Source organism: Tachysurus fulvidraco, chromosome 11 (genome assembly GCF_022655615.1).
Source record: "Tachysurus fulvidraco isolate hzauxx_2018 chromosome 11, HZAU_PFXX_2.0, whole genome shotgun sequence".
Classification (NCBI taxonomy): Eukaryota; Metazoa; Chordata; class Actinopteri; order Siluriformes; family Bagridae; genus Tachysurus; species Tachysurus fulvidraco.
In genome coordinates this window covers 6,008,097-6,035,235 of record NC_062528.1, presented here as the reverse complement: position 1 = coordinate 6,035,235, position 27,139 = coordinate 6,008,097, and the positions used below count along the sequence as shown (strand labels likewise).

General features: G+C 40.2%; 2 protein-coding genes across 5 annotated transcripts in view; both read right to left on the bottom strand.

Annotated features, from left to right (window-relative positions):
* vmp1 (vacuole membrane protein 1) overlaps positions 1-5,099 on the bottom strand; it is a 33,545-nt gene extending 28,446 nt beyond the window's left edge. The window contains exons 1-3 of the mRNA XM_027171378.2: positions 4,993-5,099; positions 3,174-3,264; positions 1,969-2,101 (exon numbers count right to left, since the gene is read on the bottom strand). Of these exons, the coding sequence (XP_027027179.1) occupies positions 1,969-2,101; positions 3,174-3,252 (212 nt within the window). The 5' untranslated portion in view covers positions 3,253-3,264; positions 4,993-5,099. The remainder of the gene's footprint in view (positions 1-1,968; positions 2,102-3,173; positions 3,265-4,992) is intronic.
* Positions 5,100-5,305: 206 nt separating this feature from the next.
* On the bottom strand, positions 5,306-26,071 carry cltcb (clathrin, heavy chain b (Hc)). Of its 4 annotated transcripts, XM_047820649.1 has the most exons (34): positions 25,537-26,071; positions 24,348-24,555; positions 23,932-23,934; positions 22,705-22,973; positions 22,331-22,492; positions 22,103-22,216; positions 21,713-21,886; positions 17,958-18,155; positions 17,648-17,848; positions 17,363-17,515; positions 17,037-17,159; positions 16,782-16,919; positions 16,498-16,662; positions 15,367-15,547; positions 15,106-15,269; positions 14,851-14,976; positions 14,621-14,763; positions 14,292-14,526; positions 14,034-14,156; positions 13,769-13,914; positions 13,498-13,681; positions 13,220-13,412; positions 12,884-13,041; positions 12,618-12,782; positions 12,317-12,424; positions 12,033-12,200; positions 11,717-11,866; positions 11,434-11,565; positions 11,203-11,313; positions 10,923-11,093; positions 9,868-10,089; positions 9,162-9,182; positions 7,508-7,583; positions 5,306-6,485 (listed from the first exon to the last, which is right to left on the bottom strand). In XM_047820649.1, exons 1-34 carry the CDS (start codon positions 25,576-25,578, stop codon positions 6,355-6,357), a joined length of 5,058 nt encoding a protein of 1,685 aa, XP_047676605.1. In that variant the 5' UTR covers positions 25,579-26,071; the 3' UTR covers positions 5,306-6,354. The 4 variants fall into 4 exon arrangements, with proteins under 4 accessions (XP_047676605.1, XP_047676606.1, XP_047676607.1 ...); XM_047820650.1 differs by lacking the exon at positions 23,932-23,934; XM_047820651.1 differs by lacking the exon at positions 9,162-9,182 and having other exon boundaries at positions 25,537-26,069.
* Positions 26,072-27,139: the final 1,068 nt, after the last annotated feature.

Here is a 27,139-nt window from a genome sequence, read left to right as displayed (position 1 = left end):
AAATATAAAAGTTGTTGATATACAGTCAGGTCCAAAATCTGGCACATTGAAATTTCACATTGAATTTTTTTCTGAAGTAAAGAGAATAATTTTGTTTATATAAACATTAATGATTATTGTCAGACTGATGAATCTAAAAACAAAGTAAATTCTCAATATCACGAATATAAACTTCAAGTGGAATATTGTGTGTGTGTGTGTGTGTGTGCACGCACGCATGTGTGTGTATTTGGATAATATTGTATTATTCAACATTCCACATTATTTTTAGGTCCCTATTTAAATATATAGAATTTTGTGATATTTATCAGCTTAACTGCTTTGTAGAAAAGATCAGACTTTCCTCGTGTCTAATCTTTTCCAGGAGACGACACGCTGAGGAATTCCATCTCAAGTGCAGTCATTAAAACCAAATAGAGGACAAACCAAATATTTTAGGAACTAAAATTCAGGGAAATATTATGATTATTTTATTTTATTTTTTACTCAAACTGTAGTCAATAAAATAATCGAGTTAATAACGAGTTTTGACAATCCTTCTGGAGTTTTTGCTGATCATCCCTGACACACTTCATCATGTCTTTGGCTATATGTCACTTTCTTTACTTCTGGAAAATTCTGGAAATATAAATATTTGACACGGACTAATTAATGAAATGTAATTCAAAATATTTGGATATATATATATATATATATATATATATATATATATATATATATATATATATATATATATATATATACATACACACACACACACACACACACACACACACAACAGAACCATTTTGTGTGTGTTACATAATTCTGACAGAGGTTTAACAGACGTTCTAACGTGTGCGTTTATTTTTCCAGTTAATGCACCACCGCAGTAGTTGCATTACTTCACCAAGTTAAACAGAAAATTACTTCACAACGTTGAAAAAAGGCCCAGTGATGAGACAGAAGAAGCGCCTACGACATGCTTAAAATATGGGTTTATTCCTACAGGTGATTCTGATGCACTCTCTGCATAGTACTGTATGTAACGATAAGCGATCAAATAGTGCAATGAAGCCTTCTGTATTTTAACAAAAAAATAAAAATAAATGAAAAAAAAGCCACGAACTTGAAAGACAATCAATTCTTGAAAGTCACAATTTCTACAAACGTCAGTGGACTAAGACCGTGGTGAGGGGTATTTTTATGCATTTTGTGTTTGTTATTATGCTTGTTGTATAATTTCATTTTAATCACCACTCCAGTCTACGGAAGAGACTAATGATGTGCTGAAGACATTCCAAACAAAAGTCTTTATACCCGATACTAATCTTTACAGCTTTAACCCTTTAGATGAAAAACAAATCTAATTTTGATCACTGTCTCACACACACGTCTGTACACTTCTGCTTTCTGACTATTAACGGATTACAGTAGTCTTAGTTAGAAACAGATACATGTCCGAGAGGAAGTGTGAGAAAGCAAAAGCAAAAGTTTACAATGTTTACTTAAATATGGATTTGTATCAGCTGTTATGGATGCAGATCCCTTTGTGTGTTGTAGGTCATCTACAGGCAATGTGTTTTCTCACTTGCTCTGTGATAAGGGGGTGGGATCGGGGGTGGGATCGGGGCAGGGTTTCAGACTGACATATCAAAGTTCACCTAATGTAAGGAGAGCTGTAGTAAGTGAACACCACTGATTTAAGTTTCAGTTTAATAATTATTAAATTAAATGCGTTTTTTTGTTTTGTGTGTGTTTTTTTTCTGGAATCATCAAAATATTCAATTAAAATCGAACTATGTAATGTGGTTAATATGATACAATTTAATAATATTTATTAATCATTTTCTTGTGAGGGAAAAAAAAAAATACAACTTTTAGGTTATGGACCAGATCGGGAGAAATCTAAAGGAAATGAACGTTTATGCTTTAACCCTGGACATTCCCAAACATCATGAAAAATACAACCAAGATCAAGGAGCTTACTTCCAGGTCCACTCCTTTAAAGTGATGAGTGTCTCTAAGAAAGAATACTGCAGCGTCTGGACAGGCTTTTTCCACAGCACCAGAGAGAGACGCTCTTCTCGTTCTTGCTGCCGTCGTTCTCTGACTGACATATCTGATGCGAACACGAGAGATCACACGTCATCCAGTGCATTTCAACCAACAGCTAGGGTCAACATTACAACCACAGAGCAGGGATTCTAAACCTGGGGTTTGTGGTGGCTTTGTGTGACTTCTAACATTTTATATATATATATATATATATAGATAGATAGATAGATAGATAGATAGATAGATAGATACAGATAGATAGATAGATAGATAGATAGATAGATAGATAGATAGATAGATAGATAGATAGATACAGACAGACAGAGAGACAGACAGACAGGTACAGACAGACAAATAGACAGACAGATTTTTTAAAGGAAATTATTTAAAACAATTAATAGTGTAACACTATTGTCATATAATACATAAAGTGTCAGAGTTACTTATGTGTAAACAGTAAGAGTTAAACATAAATTACAGCGTTAAGTGGACGAATCATTCTTTGTTTCTAAAAGCAGCTTCATCTTTTAGAAGAGACATGTTGTCAGTAGAAAAAACACGAGAATGGTTGTGTAAGTAAAGTACAGTGTGGAATATTTAAAGTTTGGATTTACACGCACAGACTGTAACAAAGACAAAGCCTTCCTCAAGTCTGTAATGTATGATGTTTGAAGCAGCTTTCCAAATAAAGTAGAAACCTTTATATAGTTGGGGTTGCAAAGTTGCGTAGATTAAAATGGGCACAAAAGCGAAAAATGAGAGGAAAAAAAAAGAAAGAAAGAATCTTCTTGAACAAGCAAAAGTCATTTTTTACGTTAGTCTGCTTAACATCTCAGAGGGTAGCTAAGGCAAATCATTGAAGTTGAAGGGGTTCGACTGACCAAATGCTGAGAACAAGGAACACGTACACGTGCTGAAAGTGAAAGTGCAACAAAAATGCATATAGAAAGTGGATGTCACTTGGAAAACGACGGAAAAGATAAGCCGGTAAATCAGTATTGACATGAAAAACACACAAAAACACCCAAGGCTGTTTATCTACACATAGTGCTGGTAGCTACAGTTCACGATTGACCCGTAAAACTGGAAATTTTCAGCATGACAAGGATGTCAATCTTCCTTGCCATTATACTGACCTTTAAAATTGCCGTTGCGGCTCTCTTTAGTTCCGAGTCGCCTCTGTGGAAACTCACAATCTTCCGCAGTTTCAGCCATGGCTCCGAACACCTGAGGAGAATCGAAACCAAAACAGATTTTATTTATTTTTTACTTCTTTGTTGGATACGTGTTGACGTCGGTCACCTTTGAGTCAGTGATCCAACACACCGTCCCCAGTTTAAACTCTATCCCAGGTAGAGGTGGGCGATATGGCTGAAAACTGGTCGATATTGATAATATTGATATTTTTTATGACCCATTTAAAATAAGGACAAGGATAAAAATATATTACATTTTTATTTTAAACTTAACCTTCTTCTGATCATAATCCCCTCAGTTGTTTAGACAGAAATGTCAACAACAACCAGGAAAACTCAATTAAAATGTAAACATAAGTCTAAAGTCACAATGAACACTTAACAATTCTCTCTTAACATTTAAGGTGCAAAATGACAGAAAATGTAAGAAATGCTTAATAAAGTGTAATAAAATAGTGCAATGTGTTAATTATAAACATAGAGACTTTAGAAACCTGAGAATTTAGTGCAAGTTTAATGCTAGGGAGTTCATTAGCTGTTCACCTTCTGGTGAATAAAGTGTGTAAAATATGTGCAGTGTTTTGTAAACATAAACAAAACTGAGGTAGACTGAGATACATCTGTAATATAAAAAAAAACAAACCTGATACACTACAGTAACATTGTTTGACATATAAAACCTGCAGAAATATGAAAAAGTAGCTGACTTTTCCTCTTTTATTTACAATTTCCTCGCTCACTGCGGCTCATTTTCTGCTGATCAGTCGCGGGTTACTGAACAGGAATCCAGCACGAGATAACGATATGGCGCAACCAAACCTGATACTGTTACACGATTGGCTGTTAGAGTGTCACTCCCTACGTTGCTAGGTTACCAGAGAGTGAGTGCCTTTGTTAATGCAACCAAACATGCTTCACAACCTCTGTTTTCTTCCGACGAAGAATAAAATATCCGATCAAGAACTTAAAAGAACGGTAATAAAAATTACATTTCCCTTTTTCCCGAAAAAAAATAAAATAAAAAAAAAATAAATGAATAATATCGAACGTTTGTCGAACACGTTTTTTTTATTAATATCGATCACGTGTCTGTCGCGATACATAACGTTATTGTTTTATCACCCAGCCCTAATCCCAGCAGAGATAAGATTACACAAGACAGCTGAGAAGAGCAAAAAGCAAAGTGCACTCACAAGTTTCCTCATAAACACTCATAGTGAAATGTGTTTGTTTAACCAGGGTACTGATAAACACTACTTAAACACTCGATTGGGATTGATTTAAAAGCTCTACTGTTTCATACTGTGTGGCAGGTTTGTATACTATCCTGCTCATTAGTGTGCTTCTTGAGTCCTTGAGCTTCCAACACTGTCCATGACAGCTGTATCATCACAGAGGCTTCCCATTAGCATACAAGCTAACCGGCTTCCTGTGCTAAGTCGTCCAGCTTGCTCTCACACGTCAGGTCAATTAAAAGCTACCAGTAGTCTTAAATATCATCTACACTAACACACGTCCACAACAATCACGTGTCGCAGTTAAAGCCACCGGTGTGACACGTCAGTTAGCTCCGACACAGCTAGCTGGTTAGCTAACTAGCCAGCTAGCTCACATGCTAACACTACTAATTGTATTAGAATTCATTACGTAACAGCTTTAAAAGGCTAGAAATAAATAACAGTCAAGTGAGAACTAATGGAGAATTAAAACCACTTATTTTAGAGTTTAATCTTTATTATAACAGCGTTAGAAATCATACCTTTAGCTTCCACTTGCTTTAAACAGGGTATTCAGTCCTCCTGCCAGTGTGGATGAAAGACATACACCGGTAGCTCACTTCCTGGAAAAGTCCCAGGCATTTTATTTTATAACAAAATAAAAGTCTGTGGAATTTATTTTATATAATAATCCATGCACATGCAATTTATTTGTCTTAGTATCCAGTTTAATTTATGTCGGTTTTAGATACCAAAAATATTTTTTCTTGAGTCCTACATTTTTTTTTATTCCTAAGTGTGAGATCAATGAAAGTACTAATTTCAAAACAATAAGACCACATGGAGAATTGAGAGTTTAGATGATTTTTCAACTTTAATGTGAGCAAGTTTTACAATCAAAGCCACCGAAAAAACGTTCACAATCCTGTAAATTTATTAGCTGCTGGTTCCGAGGGCAGAGTACTGCACGCTACGGAACTTACAGGACGAGTGTGGTACCCAACTCGACACATCTGTTCTTCTGTACACTCCAAACAAGGCTAGAACATAAGCTAGAACATCACAACACCAGGCATACACAAACCTCAAATACAGGGAAGATGCATGGTGAGTAAACACACACAGAGGTCAGAAGAATAATCTTTTATCCCTTGCTCATTTTATGGAAATCACACAAGAGCACTGTATAGAACACAACAGGGGTTTGCCTGTTACACATGGAGTGAATGAAAGGAGGCCAATGCTGACACACTCGATGAGTACGGTTTCATGTTAAGGGATTAAAATTGCTTTCTATAATCATATGTCTGTATGCACATAAAATTCCATACAGCTACATACCTGTGTAGAATATCTGATTATTACTTAGTGTTGCTAAATTGGATGCATATGCTTCAAATATTTTTTTTTTTTTTACTTTTTTCCAGAATATACAATAATGAAGTGCATTATACAGACAGTGTAAGCGTTCACATACAGCACATCAAAATTAGGAGATTCTACATTAGTTTTTTTTCCCTCTCATGATAGAGTGCAAATCAGATGCTTCACAACATGTGTTAATAAGGTTAATTGCTGTTCTCAAAATTTCACTTACATACGTCACCAATTCCCCCACTTAAAAAGAAAAAATAATAATAATAATCAATATAAGGACACAAAATCTGTTATATAAGTAGGCTTGAATATGGAATGTAACATAAAAAGGAATTACTTTCTTTAATAACTCAAATAAAAAGGAAGTCCTTCAATGCATTTTTATAGAGAATCATTTAAAATGCACAAGTCTGATTTTGCAACACTTCTGTGAATAAAGCACATGAGCAGGGGGAGGAACTGAAAAAAAAAAAGAAAAAAGAAAAAAAAAAAAGGACGAACGATGAGAAACGCAGGCGGGGACGACTCTACATGCCGTAGCCAAAACCGGGCTGCGCTGGCTGGCCGTAGCCAGCGGGGGCGGTGTATCCATAGCCGTAAGGCTGCTGAGGAGGAACAGGGACGCTTGGGCCTGCAGTAAGCATCAGCTGGGGTGTGCCTGTAACACAGATTTAACACAATCATCTAAGTAACAAAAAATATCTTGGGTTTAAATCTTCATATACTGTAGCTAAAGCTCTTTTTGAGGTCGCAGTGTTCGAACCCTAGACTCAAACGAGAACCCATCCTCATCTGAGGGAGACCAAAGGGTGTGATTGAAAATAAATAAAAATACAGTAGTATCTAACTCACCCCAATACGCGAAAGCTCTAGGGGTCTGTTCAGCAACACAATACGTTTATACCTTGATGCCCAATTAACCAAGCTAAATAAAAATTGACAACTAAATCCCCCAAGTAGAAAAGAATAATCAGATGCATTCTTTAATATGGTGGAAACCGGTGCATGTTCGATGTTCTCCTGAAGGTCTCTGGTGCTAAAGCATTATGAACGCTCCCTCAGCAATAAAACACAAAGTAGCGTTGGTGGACAAAATATGTTAAGTGAATCTTGCATGCATTTTTACCACCAGTTGACTGGTGTTCTGGGCTATTAAACAGGTTTTGTGTTGCACTACATTGTATCTTGCTCAGATTTAGATTAATCACTTTGCTTTCAATATTCTGGAAGGATTGTCTAGCACATGTAAAAGCAAAACTAAACACACCTAGTAAACCTACATCCTACAAATAAAACCACATCCTCAGTTTGCATGCAGAACATGCAGCAAGTGGGTGAGAAGATGAAGGAAAGCAAAGGAAAAAAAATAAAAATATATAAAATAAATTGTATATAGCAACCCATTTGGGACCATTCTTCCACCCAGGTCAAATATATGAAGCAATTAGATCACGTTATATTTGATCGAATATATAAATGGAAAAGGTTTAAAAAAGGGAGAGGTTTTTCCTGTCTCTGGTTTAAAAATATCCAGATATATTTTTTTCATTCTCATGTTATTGTCTAAAAACATAATGGCATGCATTTACGCCATTCATTCAAAAGATTAATCGCTTGTGAATGGTGCCATGTGACTACCATGGGAATACTGAGCAACATAAGAATAGATGGAAGTCGTACCATAAACAATGGGTTGTGCCTCGGTGGCTTGCTCCTCCTCTTTCCTCAAAGACTCGGATGCATCCAGCTTATCAACCTGAGAAGTGGGGGGAGAGGGAGAGAAAGAGAGAGAGAGAGAGAAAATTGAGATATAGGCTGCCACCCTGTGGAAAGAACATGAAACAACTGTCTGGCCTTCCTTGTCAATAAAGACAATGACTGATGGATGGGACCATTCATGGCAGATGCTCAAAGCCAAGCAAATGCTTTTAATGCAGAGTGCAAGAGCACAAACCAAGCTGCTTCCACAACAGTCTGGAACTGCTGGCGAGCATACTGAACAATCAATCGATCTTTCTCGCTCATTTTCTGCCCAAACGGTGACATGAAATGGTATATACTAGAGGTTGGAGTTTACAAGGTGCAAAATGCAATACAAAACATCTGACTTTAGCTTGGTTTGATGGTCCCTCCAATCAGCCACTGAGCAATCCATTTAAATAAACTGCGCATATGTAGAAAACAGAACCCCGTCACCTAAACAGAGCTGGCTGATGATAGATAGGTGAAGTAAAGTGTATCTGACATTAACCCACATTTGGTGTAAGAACAGGGGCTCCAAAGACCTGTAATTATCATCAGTTGGAAGTTATATTAAGGAAAAAAAAGGAGAGAGAGGAAAAAAAAAAAAGGAAACTTACGACACTTAAATAAATAATGAACGGTCATATCGTTGCATATAAAAAGTTACGTAGGAAACCCTTGACAGGAGACCTTGACAGTACAGCACAAGAAATCAAGGGTTGCCGCTGCTTAGGATGAGTGCATGCTTCATGATGGGTTCAGTTCTCTACATACAACTGGTGTGGACACTACGTTCGATGGGTATGTTGTTGAGCAGGCTTGAAAGAGATCAGCAAAGTCAGAGTTTTCACTGAAGAAAAGAGGGAGGGATCATGCCAGAGGAGTAGCTGTTATTTGTTTAGTTACAAAAGTTGTGCATGAAATAGAGGCAGAGTAGAAGAGTGAAGGAGTGACAGGGTGAGATGGAGTCATACAGCCATTCACGGCTTCCAAACGCAGGCACAGCCAACAGCCATGTTCCCTAACGTCTCAGAAGGTGCTACTGATGTGAAACAACATGCGTGTAAAATCTCCACAGCATACGCTACTGAAGGACCACACTTTCTCGTTAATGAGGATTTGAGATTTCGTAGTAATGCCTAAAAGAATCCTGAAAATGTGGTCACTTCTTCCAGGGTTTCCTCACACCTAGATCACCTGCTTTGCAGTCTACACCCGGATTAGGGGAGGAATTTTAAGCAAAGCCGATTGGAGAGGGAACGAGATTTTACCTCGGTGTATAGAGACCGAAACGCCACTGACGCATAGCTAAATGGCGGCTGTATGAGGAGCCAATCGCAGACTGCAGTTCGGTGATGTTAATGATAGCTCTTCGTCTACAGGTCAGAAAGTTTGCTTGCTACTGCAGCATCTGCTCGACATAGGGTCAGTACTCTAGAGGAAACTTGGAGGAAAGTCTAGTCAAGGTGTGTTTTAAAAGCAGCAGAGTGATATGGGAGGGGAGGGGAGCGGAAGAAAACTCATGCAGTTTCCCGAAGTTTCAGTCCTCCAAAACTACACAGGTTAAAAGGGAATAAGAGGCAGCCTTCACCTTTTCCTTAATTGCATCAACCTGAAAGGGAATTTAAGAGTAGCAGCTTAAGAAAATAAAGCAGATTCAACAGACCAGCATTGAAAATGCAAGAAGAGAACAATTGCAGAAATCAGCAGCAGTGTCAGAGATATTTAGCAGGAGAAAAAAAATAAATAAATCACGGAATTGTATGAAATAAAAATGACATTTCATACATAACTACGCAAAATTCCTGAAATTTCACAGTGGACTTTTGTAGAAGTTCACTACAGCGTACCTGAGGTCGACTATCTTGCGGCGTTTTAAAACACAGACTGTTTTAATGTTGTTTTTAAATGAAAGTAATCGAGCGCCTGTTATGTCGTTTTTAAAGTGTGTGCTAAAGACAAGATTAAATCGGTCGCATTTAGTAAAAGAATTTAATAGCTGTGATGTAATATGGCTCTGAAGACACTTTGTACGTTGTACTGAAGAGTCAAAAGCCTCAAAACACACCGAAATGACAGTTTGGTTTGTATGAAGTGAGATGTTGTATTCGTAATGATAAATTAGTAAATGACAGAAATGAAATCTAGCCATCATGGTGTGCCATTTTTATGCCACATTAAAAACAAGTTTATAACTACTGACCCCCAGCTCGATTGCTTTTGGATCACATGGTCAGTGTACTTCCACACTACACATTGTGGTTATGTGACACTGAGCTGCAGATGTAGTGGCTCACCTTGCTGAGGTACTCCCTCATGACCTGGATGAAGTAGGGCATGGAGAAGTCCATGATGTTGTGCCTCCAGGCCGTCTCCAGCACCACGTCGGGCCGCAGGAGGTCATAGCAAGTGAAGAGACAGGCGGCGAAGCACTCCTTCTTCTCCTCCTGTAGGAACCACTGCAGCAGTTCCTCAGCCAGCTCGGTGTCCTTTGACTCTGATGCGTACTGCATGGCATCCTGCAGGGTACACACACACACACACACCGCTCAGGTAAGTTCACACTACACAACTCAGTCGTTCACGGGACATCCGGGTGTGATCCCTTTGTGATTCAACTTGTACAGCTAAATAAAATCAAGGCTGCATAAACAGCTCCTCTGTTTTGGTTTTCCTCCCAAAAGACAGAAGCCACAGCACTCTTGTTTTCTCCTGGCTTCAGGTTTACAATGTTGATGCTAATCTACAGGCAACACGAGTACTGAGTAGGCAGATCGAAAAATGACACAGAGTAAGAAGCTCCCATTGTTAAAATCTCCTTTAACCTTTAAATGCCAAATTATATATAAAACTCTTGCCTTATGACTTCTCTGCACTGCTGGGAAAGAGAGTTGTGACTGGATGCAAACCGCTTGAGTGCTTTGTATTAAATTCAATATGATTATACCATGGCCAAAATGTACATGTACGGCATTTGTCAGACGCCCTTATACAGAGCGGTATAAAGAGAGCTTTGAATATATTAATGCTGGTTCACTAGATTACAGAATTAGGTTGTTTTTTTTAAATAATTATATACATAAAACAAACAGTTTAAGTGTTTCAGTAAGATGTGGTATTTGTTCTTCTACTGGCAGCTCAGTATACTACTGCTCATACTAGCCTATATATATCTGTGCTGGAAAATGCTGGGGTTGTCTAAACCAACACAAACACTTGGTCTGAAAACGTCTCTCACACCTAAAACGATGATTTTTATCAGGTTTACATATCCCTCAAGTCTGTGACTGAAAATCAGGGCTTAGATCGAGTTAGCTCGGTCACCTAAAATATAAATAACTCTAATGTAAACCTTGTAGAGTTTATCCTTCTTGCAGAGTTCCACACTTTGCTTCCAGCGGTTGTTGCCTTTGAACAGGTAAGCAGCAATTCTCCTGAACTCAATGAGTTCATGCTTCTCCAGGCTCTGGGCCAGAGATATGTTATCGAAGTTGTCGTAGGCATCGATGGATGTGCGCAGAGCCTGTGTGACACGAGACAGGCAAGAAAAACAAAAAGGGTTTAAATTCTAACCCCTAGACAAACACAGTAATTACTGGTTATGTTACAGAAAGTGCTCCAAGACCTCCTACCTGGTAGTCCTCCTCTATTATGAAGAGATTATTTAGTGCTTCGTTGACCGATTTGTTGTTGTGGTTCTGTACAGATCGCAGGTATGGTTTAACCAGAGACAGCTGTTTAACCTGAAAGATTGGATAGGGTGAGCAAACACAGGATGAGCAAATAAATAAAATCAGGACACATCTGTAAAAAGAACAAAAAAAACCCCAACAACTTCCAAATAAAAAAGCAACACAAAATACCTTAGAGAAGAAGTTAACAGCACGTGTGTGATCAAGTCTTGGGGACAGGACGATAAGCAAATCGTTCAGTAACAGAGGCTTGAACTCCAGATAGAACTGGATGGCTCTGTAATACAGTTCCACATTAGCCACCTAAAAAAAAAACATGGGGAGGAAAGAAGAAGAAGAAGAAGAAAAGAAAAAAAAAAAAAAAAAACAGATGATGAGTTGGTGTAAATCTGCATCTCCGGTATTAAATGTTTCCTGCATCCTCCACATAACAAATCAGGAGCAACCACAGTACCTTAGTAACAATGTCTTTGAACTGGCTCTCCTTCCAGGCGTCGGCAGGGTGGTTCATCATGGTGATGATAGCATTATCGTATTCTTCATACTTGTCATAAAGGAAGACAAGCTCAGCCCACAGGTGAGCCTGTTCTGCTGCCCTCAAGACCTAAATAAATAGAGGGACAACAGCATTAATATGCACGCTTCAAGCCTTTATGTAACACTTTTGTTTAAGAGGATTTTTAAAAGTTTGGTCTTCTTTTAATTGTGTGGAAATGGGGACACAAAAAGAGATGAAATTGATTTTTATTAAATAGTCTAAGCAACTTCACCTTGGGAATATTGACTCTGGACCAGAAGAGTTCCAGATGCTCCCTCATCTTCTGTGGTTTGAACTTGGAATAGAGGATGGCCAACTCGGTGAACATGCCCATGTGAGCGCGCTCCAGCCCCAGAGCCGCCTCCAACATGGTGATCAGCTCCTCAAAGTAGCCACGGTCCTGAAAGAGAGATCACAAACGCTAATCAGCATTCTGGCTGAAAGGCCGATAACGAAACTATTAACTATTATTATTAACGCCTCAGATATGAGAGTGGAAGATTAAACTTGGGTCACCTGGTAGTAGTTAATGAGCTCCTCAAGTTCATCAGCATGGACAACAATATGCAAGCCGCACATCTGAGCCAGACGGAATTCCTTCCCATCAACGCAGGCAAAACAGACCTGCCAAAAGAGAAAACATCAGTCAGTCAACTAAAAACAAAACAAAACAAAAAAAAAGACGGCAAAGGCCTTCATTAAAATAAACCTACTAAGCTCCTGCTGAGGAAAATAACCAGTTATTACCCACAAACACCGCAATCAGTTGAAAGCTGTTTGGGAGCGTGTGTGTGTGTGCGCCCGCACACGCTCTCACCTCTTTCCAGGTTCGTGTGCTGTTGGCCTTGCGTGCTCCGTCCACAGCAGCTTGGTACTCTCCCAGGTGGACCAAAGTGGAAGCCAGGCGGCCGAAGTTGGACACGTTGTTGTACAGCAGCTTAGCGGCCTCGTACATCTTCTCATCATAGCAACGATCGCCAACCTAAAAAACACAGAAAAATCAGGAAGAGTATATTGTTAACTAAAGCATATTACATGATTACAGTCTTAACAGGCAGCATCCGAGAGTAAAAAGGCTCATACTTGTTGGATGTGGGCATTGTTCGGGCCATTGATAAACTCCTCCAGTTCAGCCAGGCGGTTGGTTTTAGCCAATGCAAAGATCAGCTCAGTCTCTACATAGGACTCACGGGCCTTCTTGCGTGCCATCTGCAAGAACTTCACCAAATCCTCCCAGTTCCCTGTGGAAGTCACATCTCATGAACCACTATAATATATATAAAACGTTTAGCCTACAAAAGGCTATTTAATTTTAAACCGATAGATAAGAACTCTTATTAGAATTATTTTTCCCCCTCCGGTCATTACAAATTCTCAGTCTGCATTTAAGGGTATAATTTTTTGTATGGCTATACTTACCACTTTGGGCTGCAGCATGTCCTACTTCCATATATGCCGATGGGTCATCAGCCTTGATGTAGGAATCGATGGCTTCCTTTACCAGGCCTTTCTGCAGCTGAGCTTTAGCCAACTGGCTCCACACGGCAGGCTCATTGCAGCGTTCAGCGAATTCATATGCCCGGTCCAGGTTGCCAATGTGCTCGATCAGAACCTGCCACAGAAAATAATGGGAGTGTCAATCTAAGGCCCAAGTAGCTTTAAAGCATTTAAGCAAAAACTGATCCCTTGTGACTGACCTGCACTGCAGATGTGTTGACATCAAACTTCCTGAAGATGGCAAAAGCCTCTTCAAAGAGCTCGTTGCTGATGGCAATGTTGGCTATGTCGGGGGCATCGTAGTTGTCCAGGCGGTTGATGTATTCCATTACGCGAGTGCGATCGGCTTTGATAGCCGTCAGGATCAGAAGGTTTTGCAGGTTCCTGAACAGAAAGAGAGTAAATACTGGAACCAACAATAAAGGGACATTAACAGGTATAACAAAACATCAGGTGGCCAAACTAACTAACCTGTGCTCACTGAAAACAGAGTTATCCAAGACAATCTTCTCAAGAAGCTCGATCAGTTCATTAGGCAGGTCGGCAGTCATGAAGGCTTTCACTGTAACAGACACCTCTTCTGGGTCCTGGGTCTCCGAGAGTGCGGTCTGCACCACCTGTGAGGAAAGAGAGGACAATTAGACAAGGACTTAATATTGGATTAAAATTTTTTTAAAAATCTTGATCTGTGATCATTAAGAAGTCAAAAATCCCTTCAGCAGATTCACTTGTGTACCTGGTCTATCAGTGGCCTTCTATAGGGGTTGGTCTCCAGGAGAACACTGGCCCACAGCTCAGGGTCCTTACGGCGCACCAAATACCGAGACAGACTCTTGAACAGGGAGTTTTCATTGCACACCTGTGAATGGAACAAGACATGGATTTTAGCTTTGATAAAATTAAACTTGCACCATATCAATGTATAAACTTGGTTCCAATACACGATTAACAAACATGTTAGTAACAAACTATGTAAGCAAGCTCCTGTCCTTACATTAATAAGCTCTTGGTCGCATTGTCCTCTCTCATAAGCCACACAAGCCAGATGGGGGTCCCTCTTTTCGCAGTACTTGCCCACCACACGGCTGTCATAGTATGGGTTCTCTCTGAGGAATCGCTCAGGGTTATTGTTGCTGTCGATGTAGATCTTAGCCAGGGCATTGTGGGTAGCAGGTTCTTCACATCCCTCATGAATACGAGCTTCCAGCCAGGGCAGCAGCAGCTTCAGCCTGACATGAAAATATATGGTGCATACGGTCAGATCAGCTATTCATTAAAGAGCAGAATTAAACGTATAAAAAGACTGATATAGGAATGACATACCTGTTCCTCTTTTCCACCTCGGCCACCAGCTCATCGGTGGAAAACTGTCCGCGGACCACCAGGATCAGGTTCTTAATGACGTCCTCTGAGCAGTCTACGTCCAACAGTCCACCAATCACCACAGGTAAGCGGCTGGGGTTCACCTAATCAGAACGCAAATGGTTTTGTCTTCAAATCCCACGGCACATACGGATGCCTGAGCTATGACGCTGGGAACCAGATAGTCTTACCTTCTGCACGTAAATCTCAATGTATTTCTGCAGATTGTTGCGGTACAGATAAAGGACCAGGTCGTGGACAAAGTCAAAGCGGTCACACACAATGATGAGAGGCAGCTGATCGGTCAGTTTAGCTTCCTGCATTAGAGAGAAGGGAGAGGGGGAGAAAAAATAAATAAATAAAAAAAAATCGATATCAGTACTTTTTCAGACAATAAGATTCGGTTGGCATTTTTCTAAATAAAATAAGAGGTTCTGTATTCACACCTTAAGGAAATTCTTCACACGCTCGGCGTCATAACAGTTGCTCTCTCTGCAGATTCTCTCCACCTCTTTGATCTGTCCAGTTTTACAGGCTGCCTGAATGTACTTGAAATGAACCTCTGGGTCCTGACTGAAGTTCACGATGGAGCCAAGAAAGTAGAACAGCCCTGCAAAACCACACGTTCGGTCATATTAACACCCGAAATATCCATTTTACCTGGGGTTTGATTATTGTAATGAAATATTTCAAAAGTAATAGCTTACCTTCAAAGCTCTTAAAAGACTCAAAGAGCTCGGTGAGGGACTGGGTGGTAAGTTGCTCGTGGTATTTGGAGGCCACCTGGACGCAAATCTGCAGGTTCTGGCGGATGTTGGCTGAGAGCATGGCTCTCAGGCACTCCAGAGAATCCTCCACTGACAGCGAGCCAAAAAAGTTCACCAGCCACTGCAAACAAAACATGTTCCATTTGTTAAACTTACAAACAGCATGTATCTGAATGCGGACAAAACGTTCTCTCGAGCAAGGACAAAGTAGCCATCAGTGGAGTGAGTCAGAACTGACATCCTTGGCCTTCACATAAGTACAAACAAATCAGTGGCTTGACTACTTACGCGTTCAGATTTATGACTACAAATTTATATGTTTTAAATTAAAATGACATTTAAAAAAAAAAAAAAAGGAGTTGACTATGTATCGTTCCCGAATGCAGGAACTGAACCAAGGACGGCGTGTAATTTGAAGTGTTGGAAGACACAAGCTGCTAAATTATACCACATGGCAGACTGGGCCACAAAATAAAGAAAGCGCAGTGTAGAGCTGCAAATACAGTACACAATATTCTTCAAAATCACAAAAGGTAATGAGGAAAACTTTTCTAACTAGTTTTTCTTGTATTTAATCTAGTCCTTTATAGAGTCAAACCGGTTCTCCATGCTCTCAACGTTTTTTTTGTGATTAGCTTTTAATAATTAGCTTTCTGACTCAATTAAATTGTGTTTTACTTTAAATTCTGACTAAGCCAGATTTTGTTTTTTTCATTTATGTGAAACCAAATTAATTAATAACAGAAGTATAAATTTCTCTGATTCATATTCGCCCCCTCTATACTTGCACACCCAGTCTAGTGATAGCACTTTACATAATCTACCTCCATCACACTGACAAAAGCGAGTCCGTTACGTCGTGTGCTTAGTGTGCCTTGGGTTTATTGTGACTTAAATATCTGTGCCTTCAGATATAGTGCTCCCATACAACCTACCATTTTAAAAGCACCCTCAAATGTTCTATTCCCATTATCTTGTTTGCATCACAGTAAAAATGCACTTTGAGTCAAATTGTATGATTCGTGAGCCAAGGAACCATTCAAGTAGATGCATAGCATTTTCAGTGACTACCTCAGGATTGAGAAGGTGGGTGTGCACCACAGCACGTTTGATGTCATACAGGTCAGTGTAGTGTTCCAGGGCTCTCTGTAGCAATCCGGCTTTCTCACACAACTGGGCCACATGAGCTCGGTCGTAGTGGGTGAACATTTGGTTTCCCAAGATAGCGTCAGCCACCTGAAGACACGACCCAGATAAAGAAACTTAAGCACGCAAACATATCAGGATGTAGAAAGCTATAGTAAAGCACAAGGAAATCCTGATTGTGTGTTTAGCGTAAATGAGAAACGGCCGACCTGTGGAGCATGCATCAAGTTCATCTCCAGCAGCCGTGTCTGTAGAGGGCCTTCGGTGGGCCGGTTGTTCTTCAGAGCATCCAGCAGGAAGGAAGTGCACTGCTGGATCAGGTTGTACTCCATGAACACATCCACAATCTGAGAAGAAAAACAAAACATGCATTAGTGTATGAAATTCCTACTCACATTTTTTTTTTTTTTTACTGTAATAGGGACTATGACCAAATATAAATATACTGTAGAAATAAGGGACACCTGGGTAATGTCAGCAAGAGGTTCCTCATCCTGCACCAGCATCTGGGAGAACTGCAGGCCTTGCTCTGGACTGATCCGCATCACGTTTCGAAGCAGAAAGATCCAGTCCGGAGTGTAACCGACCTGCAGAAGGGACAGAAGATCTGATTAAACACATCAAACTCTAACTTACATTATTCTTTTATAGAAACTACTGATCTAAATATGGAATTGTGTAATTAAGGAAAAGTTAAGCATATTAGAAGAAGCAGTCAAAAGTATCGATACAATAGGTAACGGGCACTTTATACAAGCAGATCTTTTAAATGACACCGGCAACAACTCACCTTCTTTGCATACAATACTATTTTCTGAAACTGTCCAGTCTCAGCAAAACACTGAATCACTTTGTTAGGGACATTTGCTCTCAGGTAGACACTGAGAGCGAGAGTCGGGTCCACAGATTTGACCAAATCACCCAGCTCTTCAGAGCACTCCAGCTAAAACAGGGGGGGAAAAAATTATTTTAAAAAGGATTAACCAGCTTATTCTTACAAATAATAAGAGTTAACATTAAAGAAGTCAACCTTTAATGTTATCCAACAATAAAAGGAGACAGTAATCCCTCTTACTTTATCTTCTTTTAGCCACTTCTCCAGCAGCTGCTTGCGACCCTGCTGCAGTACAGGCCTGCAAAGCTCCAGAGACTCGAACTTGTTGAGTTGGCCCTGATCCAGCAGGATGCCGAAGTACTGAAGCAGAGGAGAGGTCTGGCCTGGCTGGGCGGGAACGCTCTGGAAACGCCGAATGGTGTCTGGGGTCCGCAAAATTCCCTGAGAAACAACGAAATAAATGTAAAAACTCCAGATGGATAAACAGGGAGACGGACAGACATAATTTATTGATCCCGGAGGAAAACAATCCAAAGCCACAACTTGATACCTTTGGTGCATTTGCAGCTACTTTGGCAGCCTCAGAGTAGTTGCCCCCTGCGAACAAAGTGTTGAACTTGCGTGCAAAGAGCTCCTCAGCGCCAGCCAAGTTGTTGCGTACAGCCATGCGCAGTGCCAGATCAGGGTTCTGCAGGACGTTGGTGATGTAGGGGATGATGTTCTCCTCCTCCACACACACCGACAGCACCTAAAGAAAAACCCAGGCAGGTGTTACATAATGGAGGAGATGCCATTAACCAACGAGCTGCTAATGGATACAGAATGGATGCCCCAGAGAGAGAGAGATTTAGGGCACCTTCACTTGGCTTACATATTTAAGACATTACATATGCTCAAGTTTGATTCATGGTTCATTTGAGCAAACAAAATTCTCTGAATGACTGCTTGTTTTATTATTTTTTTATGTCACTACCACAATACGCTCCAAATTGCTTTACTGCCGCTATAAATGATTAGATTTATAATGGGGTGTGGAGCAGCATGAACACTATTCAACAGTTCAGGTAAGCTGCTTACTTTCTTCCCCACATATACGCAAGGCATTCTGTCTCTTCTACTTCCCTCAAAACAAAACGTAGGCTAACAAAAAAAGAGCCTAATTACACTATTTAGTGACCAGCCCCAGAATGACTAGGTTTCACACCCAAGTTCAAATGAAGAGAACCAAAGATCACTTCACACTCCACATGCAGATGTGTAACAGTTTCAGTCATGGGTGTGACCCCCCCCGAGATATTGGGTAATAGCTTAGCAATGATTCAACACAAGATCACAAGATCAAATCTTGACAATGGAACAGACATCAGCGTCTCGGAACCAAGGTAGCAAACCAGACCGTGGTCGCTGTGTGGAAGAGACGGCACACTCGCACGTCTCTGTCAATCACCTCTGGGAACCTGTGAGCTCATGTATTCGGATATGTAGATAACAGTTCTGTTTGTCGTGTGCTACACAAAACCAAGACGACAGAGGAAGCACATGTTGGCTTTTACCTTCCCCAGCTGGTAGCTTTTGTACAATAGGAAAAAGCTGGCAGGTGGGTGGGAAATGGCAGGTGACCAAATAGAAAAGAGGAAGAAAGGGAGGGGGGGGGTTCCCCGAATAAAATTACTAACTAGCTATAATTATCGGTAAAGGTTACTCCAACCAAGCAGAAGCCACACCTGATTCCACCTGTTTAATCAGTTCTGTTCTTGGCTTTTAGTACACTCTGGTGGGGGTGGGGGTGGGAGGAGACTTATTTCCAGGGATTTCAGAACAGCGCAACAGATATTGTGTCATCGGGTAGGCGTGGCCTATTCCATAATCTAACTCTAACCATAGTTTTTGGTTGGTTGGTTGTTTTCTAAAATAAATCTACCTGTATGACCGTTTTGTCCTTCGTAGTATGCTCTTTTTTTTTTGAAAGAGGGCGTTTTTCCAAAACCTCCGGAAACACGCCCACTTTACGTCATGGTAACGAAACCCCAAAAATTTTGTGAATGCTTCGTGTGTTTTCTGCTTGGTTGGAATGAAAACCTGCACCCACAACCGCCCTTTTCAGGATAAGATTGGACACCGCTGTTCTAAATGATACTTTTTCTGAGTAACATTTACCAATAATTATAGCTAGTTAGACATTTTATTTGACCCCCCCCCTTCTTCCTCTTTTCTATTTGGTCACCTGCCATTTCCTTTATACTGCTTTTTCTAATATGCTTAACTTTTTCGTTAGACAATTACACAATTCCATATTTCCAGATAAGGTCTGACACCGCTGATCTAGAGTGGAATCAGTAACGTTTATTATATGAATTTTTCCAACTATTTAGTGGTAATCAAATAGTATCTATATCTTCTTTAATTAAAACAAATATGTATCTAAAAAATTCTCCTCCACTAATCACCATAACTGATATTTAGGCTAATTTAAAAATGTCAGTTATTGACCGACACAGTAAAAGCTATGTCGGATGATCGTAAGTAAAGACACGGTCCGTAACCTGAGGTCAGGTTTGAACTGAAGGCTCTGGAGTCTACTATGACCTACAAGCACTATATTATATAGCAGGTATCAGTGATGGCTTACACTGCCACAATGTTTTTGGTGTCATGTGACCACAAATTTCCAATTGTACAGACACTCAGAAACTCAGTTAAGCGCTTACTTTGTGCAATTCTGCTCGGGAAAATGGCATCACATAGTAGACAAACAACCGACCCCAAGAATCTACTATTTTTATTGTTTACAAATCTCTGATATCTACTTCATTCCTTCTCCGTGATCCTCAGAGTGCATGAAGGCAGTTTGGTCATGCGACCACTTTCTAGCAACGTTTGAGATTTAACTTTATTATGACTTTGATTGTGCTTAATGTTTAACTCTTTAGGTAACTCCGTTACATGACTTCAGGTCAATGTCTAGGAGTCTTTTTCTGCTGAATCTTTGCTTTTGCCTTGGTGATGGAGGGAAGAGGACGGGGAGGGTGAGAGATTGTGTGTGTGTGTGTGTGTGTGTGAGTGAGCAACCTCAAATTTATCTCTCAGTGGGAAAAAAAACTGGTCAAATATAAGAGAGCTCACGTAGATTACGATGTATTTTAAAACACATTTTGCTTTCAATGTATAAATACTCATAACTAGTAATAACACATTTATAATGTATATCAGTAGAGAATTCAAAATGACTCAATTTGGTTCTTTTGGGAGAAAACCTGAGTAGATGTCTCCGTAGCTGAATCTGAATCAGTGTAAAGTTTGATTTGTTTAATTTCCCCTGCATTTTAATACCCTGTACAACGTCGATACACTCCGCTATTCCCTAACTTCAGCAGCAGACAAAATGGCTACCATCACTGCCACTGTTTTATCCCCCCCACCACCACCACCCATCAGAGACCACTGATGAATTCTCTCACTAGTGCGACATCAAGAACGAGTGGTTGAATTGATTGCTAGCAGGATTTGTGTGGAATCAATCCTGAAAGCAGCTGATGAACTCATTAGGTTTTAAAAATCATCAAATTCAAGGTCACGGTAAGGTCGAAAGATTTCTCTTACACACGTTCCTTGTTAAAGGCAATACACAAATTAGTAAAAAGGAAATTAGAGTTTATAAAAGTCGTTCTTAAGCTAATCTTTTTAGGATCCGGTAATGTTTTAAGATGTTCAAATAGAGAATGTGCAAATTTGAAAAAAGGTCACAAATTCAAAATGGGTCAAAAGTAGATTTTAAAAAATAATAAATAAATAACCAACCAAACACCACATGTAGCAGTGTACTGCAGGGAGAGCAGGCGAGCCAAACCTAAAGAGGATTAGAGCCCTCATCATCACACCCAAGCCTCTCCGGCAGCCTCGACAATTTTGTATTCAAAAGGTCAGAGCACGGTGTCTTGTACACGGCTTCTCGGCGTTAGCGAGACGTGATGCTATTGGGAATAGGCTACTACAAAAGTCAACTTAATAAGAAGGCAAAGCTACGGTGAAGTGTGGTCATCTTTCTTCTCGCTCACTGCATATTTCATGGCTCGGAAGCTTGTGCTAGAAAATTATTCATCACCTGGAAGCATCAGGTTACAGTAAACAGAGCACGAGTCTGTCTTCAGCCCGAGTCTACTGTTTACAGAGTGGAAACGAATTGTTCAGGTCTTCGGAGTCAGTCCATGGGAAACGATGACAAATCAAAAGCCTAACAGGATTAATGTGTGTTTTACTGCCAATCCTGGGGGAAAAAAAGAAAAAAAAAAACGACACACACGATACCTGTCCCTTTCTGTTGACGCCAATGATGCCAGAAGTAGCCTCATGGAGAGCGGTGACAAAGATGGTCTCCCCGCTGATCCTGTTCATGTAGATGCACGTGCCAGTTTCAAGGTCATACAGGTGAATGTAGCCATATTTGGTGATGAGAAAGACCACATCCTGCTTGGGGCTGATCTACAGGAGTGAAAACAAACCTTAATGACCGCCATATGCAATAGCTTAAAACACAAACACACACAACATTCTCCTGCTTATTGAAACGAGTCTTAAATTCTGCTTTATTTGGGCATTGGTTACAACATATCTGTTCTTTCAACATAGAGCAACGACATCAGTCAGCAGCCGGTGCTAAACTCAGTATGTCAAACAGTTTAGAATTAGACGCCATACCTGCATAGCAACAGGGAAGTCGTTCTGGGCTTCCGGCGGAAAGAACACGTCTACGGCTTTCTTCGGGAAAGGCTGATTGCCAGACGGAGGTGTTCCGACTTCAATAATGTGGAGCTGAATGTTCAGTTTATTAAAAAAAAAAATATATGTCAATATGACATTTTGTGTCAGTAAAACACAGATCATTTCATAAACGTTATTTACTGGAAAACCAGTCAATTTTTAGACCTTTCCTCCAGCTTGACCACGAACAGCAAAGCAAAAGAGTGTGGACTCTTCAGCATTTCCTTCCATTTTGAACTGAGCAAAGCCCGCAGCGTGGCCCTCGATAGGCTGTGACACCTTCCTGTCCACGGAGTACAGCTGCATTGCTCCGACCACACGGTTTTGCTGCAAAGGAATGCATATGAAAACCGTTGTCACTCTAAACTTCACAAGGTTTATGTAAAGCCAAGCACTGGGAAGAAAAATAAATAAATAAATCCTCGATGTTATCACCCTCAAAAAGTAAACAGTGTATTTGACCTAATTATTTCCAGATTTCCTCACCACACCCATATTTTAAACAAACAGGAACGGCTAGGAAGGAGCCGAATACCTACCTGTGCGGAAATCCCAATCAGAAGAAGCCATTTCTGTTTGGCGTCGGTGCGGTAGTTGATAATCTGGCAGCCTGCTAAGCTGGAATGCCGGTCAAACACTTTAACAGGTTGCGAGTCGCCTTCCATACTCCAGTGGTAGACTGCATTGTCTGTTACAAGTGCTACGGTGTTCAGGGAGATCCACTTCCAGAATGTCACATCCTCAGTCATGGTGTGTGCCTTCATCTTGCTCTTCATTTCGATGTTGAAAATCTGCAGGGTTTTCGCAGCTGAAAATCAGAAAACAGAGCGGTCTTAAACATCGTGCCGGCGTTCATAAAGCTAGATATTTGTACTTAGTGTTAAACACACAACACAGACAAATGATGTGTGTGTTCAAATGACAGACATGGAAAAGTGCAGACGGCGTAATTTAGGACAAAAAGCTGCAGTGCAAAGAAGACCAAGACCCAACACCGCAAAAAACATTCACACACAAACCTTTGCTCTGCATTTAGGCCAATTCTCTAAAGACCCACTGTTATGCTGTTGTATTTTTTTTTTTTTACAGCTTATTACCAAATTCATCCAATTCAGAAAATTTGGGACTACTTAGGTCATGACACTAAGCCTGAACAAAAAAAAAAAATATATATATATATATACACATATGCGCATACATATTAAATCGAACCAGACTGAGATCAAGACATTATCTCAATTGTATTTGCGTTTGGGCTTCGATTTATGGCATAAAAAATAAAATCCATTTATTATCATGAACCTTGACATCATCAAGAATTGAGTGCAGTCTGTTGCCTCTACAGCAGTTTCTGAGGGTTTCTCAGGCAGAACAAAAGCTATGACTTCACCTTTCTGTTCTCACACTTAGCCTACACAAGCACCTCATTAACAGCTGAAAATATCCCTATTTAATCAAAGTATTGCAAGCACAATGGCAAAATCAGTACAAGACTGGAGTGACTGATGACAAAATCGAGACTTCATGATCAGTGACGTGCAGCATTTCAGCACTTGAATACATTTGATTCTCAAAAATCTCAGTCGGCGGTTCCCTACATCTAAACTGAGATTCGACATATTTATATTTCCAGTCCTGAAAAAGATTTCACATTGCTGTTTGTGAAACCTGCAATCCCACCCAATCATCAATGCATTAGCTAGTGGAAAAGCTCACACAGGTCACAAGAAAACCGCACAATTCAGTATAGATGAAATTGAACTCACCGTCTGCAAACATAAGAAAGCAGTAAGGAACAAAAGAAGAATAAAAACAAGCAAAAAACAGACAAAGCATTTATGACAGCAAGACATTTCCAATGAGTACTTTATGACTATTGTTAAAACATCAAATTACTGCAAGAGGCAGGCAAGTGTCAAGGAGCAGACTTTATACAAAATAAAACAGGCATAGCAGTGAACATGAACATAAATGTGGGAAAAGTGTGAACACTAAATACAATATGTGTATATATAAATAGCTATGTACATATTTAACTGTTATGTAACCTGGAGACACAAAACATGGTACACAAGAATGCTAAGCTAATAGTAACGAATTAGGTGACCGAAAATAATGATGCAGTTGCGTCACTTTTAAGATAAGCTGAACTCCTACAAATCTGGCAGGAGGTGTGTCTTACCTTTGAGGGCAATCACTTTGCTGGCTGGGTTCATGATTGCGCTATCTGCTGAGATGGGCCTGCGGATGGGCGAATTGGGGTCGCTCATGTCGATGATGACCACCTGCGCCTGCTCGCCCACCTTTTCTCGCACGCAGATGAACTTGTCAGACTCCATAGTAAGCGTGCTGAAGCCAATATTAGCTGGGTTAATTCCCAGGTTCTGGAGCTGATGATGGAGGGGGAAGGGGGAGGGGGGGACAGGACAGAGAGAGAGAGACAGAGAGAGAGGAAAAAAAGGCATTAAGATTGAGAGTCCATAGAGGCCAGAGGTGATCAGTGGCATGTACAGGAAATCCTGCTGACATTCAACACTCAGCAAAAATCTGTTTCGTTGCAAATTGCAAAGAAATCAGGACTGAAATCCTGACGAACCAAAAAAAAAAAAAGTTCTCAGGAAGTGAAGGTTTGCTGAGATTAAAACATGATTTTTGCATTATTTATTTATTTAATTCCTTTCATTTTGTAATAAACACAAACAAGAAGCTTCCTTTCTTGTACACAAACTCTCACACACCTCTGTACACGTTCACCTGAGGTTTATTTAGTATAAAGCACTAAAACATCACAGCCTTTTACTTCAGCGTTCACGATATCAGCTCGTCACGTCTCGAACTCGACATGAAGCGATAAATACGATAACGAACAAAATGTACAACACGCAAAATAATATGGATTCAAACAAGCACCATCGAGCGTAAGGGAATATTTTTTCCGCCTGACAGCGGTGGTGCTCAGGACGCCTGGGCCGCTGGCTAATATATATTTTATATATGTATATTTTTCCCCAGGTTAGTTTGAGTCAATAATTTAGCTAGTCAGCTGATCCAGCGCTTTTTTTTTAGCTGTTTAATCCAAATCCAACCGTTTAAGATAATAAACCATATCGCACGTATAATCCAAACCGTTTTACGTCTTTACTCGTTTTATCTCTTCATTATATTTCCACTCAATAACCGCAGGGATGAAGTTAAACCTATAGGAGGTCATTCATTCGGCTCGAGCCTTCAAGCTAGCATAGCGTCGCTAGCATATCGTAAGCTAACAGCTAACAAACTCAAATCGACTCATTCGAAGTTTTAAAAACCGAATCGTGATTTTTTAAAATATACATTCACTGTTATGATGTATAAACGTATTTGGATCTTACCTGGAGGTGCTCCTGAAAGCGAATAGGCAGGATCTGAGCCATGGTTAGGTTTCTGCTCCACCGGCCAGATAGCTGTGCTAAGCTAACTGCTAACTACGACCTCCTCCACGGACACCGCAATGAAATGCCACTGAATTTAAAACAGAAACAACGAGCCGAACAGAGAAGGGATAAAAACTCGAAAGTGATGAAGGTTGTTTCGAGGTGTTATACGAACGGCGCCGGTTTTGTCCCGAAGATGACTGATTTTTTCCTCCACTGCTTGAGACGGAAATCAGCGGCCCCAGAGCTGAAACCCGCAATGGCGGCGGAAACGCAGAAGAGCCTCAACACGGAAGCGTCAACACGACGAAGGACACAAAACGTCCAACCATTTTGTAGAGCCTCGAAAAGCAGCCGGTGTTTTTTTTTTTTTTTTTAACGATCCACGTGTTTAAAAACGACTCGTGACGTTTTTAAACACGACTTCTTTTAAACGTCGCGTATTTCATTAAATCGCTCGTTTATTTTTTTGCCACATCATTCAGCGGATTACGTGCACGTCACTTCCGGTGAAGCGAGTCGTACTAGCGCACTAAAGAGCGCGTGAGTGTCTGTTTTAGCCTTTTAGTGCTTTTTAGTGCACGAGTACTGTTTAGTGCACAAGTACTGTTTAGTGCACGAGTACTGTTTAGTGCACAAGTACTGTTTAGTGCACAAGTACTGTTTAGTGCACGAGTACTGTTTAGTGCACGAGTACTGTTTAGTGCACAAGTACTGTTTAGTGCACAAGTACACGATCATGGGCGTAAACCCTGATTCAGATAAAGTCTCAGGTATAATTCGGGATTTTATATGAAATAACTAAACACTTTCCGACACTTTAATCTAGTGTCATTTATAGTGGTGCGGATTTGTTTTGTTTTTAATCAACATCCTACAATAAAACGTTTGGTTAAACAAGTTTATAATCGTGATTAATTCGTCACTTGATCCTGAAAGAGTGGGAGTGGGTTTAGGGTCTTATCCTGGGAATATTATTGAGATCAAGGCAAGAGAATTCAGAATCAGATTTATTGGCCGAATGTGTTGACACACACGAGGGATTTGGTTCCAGCTGTTTGTGACTCTGTAAAGACATGCATGGTAGGTTGATTGGCGTCTCTGGAAAATTATCCGTAGTGTGTGAGTGAATGAGAGTGTGTGTGTGCCGTGCGATGAGTTGGCACTCCATCCAGGGTGTATCCTGCCTCGATGCCCGATGACGCCTGAGATAGGCACAGGCTCCCCGTGACTCAAGAAGTTCGGATAAGCGGTAGAAAATTAATGAATGAAAGAATGTTTGTGACTCTCAAAAGTACAGCCATAACACTATACTATACAAGAAATGTAAATCATGTAAATAGATACATGAAATAGACAGAATGAGTATAAAATATAAATATAGAAAATATGAATATAGAATGAATAAAATATGAATATAGAATATGAACGATCAGTTATGTACATAAAGTGTGGGAGTGCAAATAACAATATTGTGCAATATTATGCTTTTTGTACAATATACAGCAGCAGTAGTGTGTAATATACAGATGATGTGATGACTGACAGTCCCAATAATGCA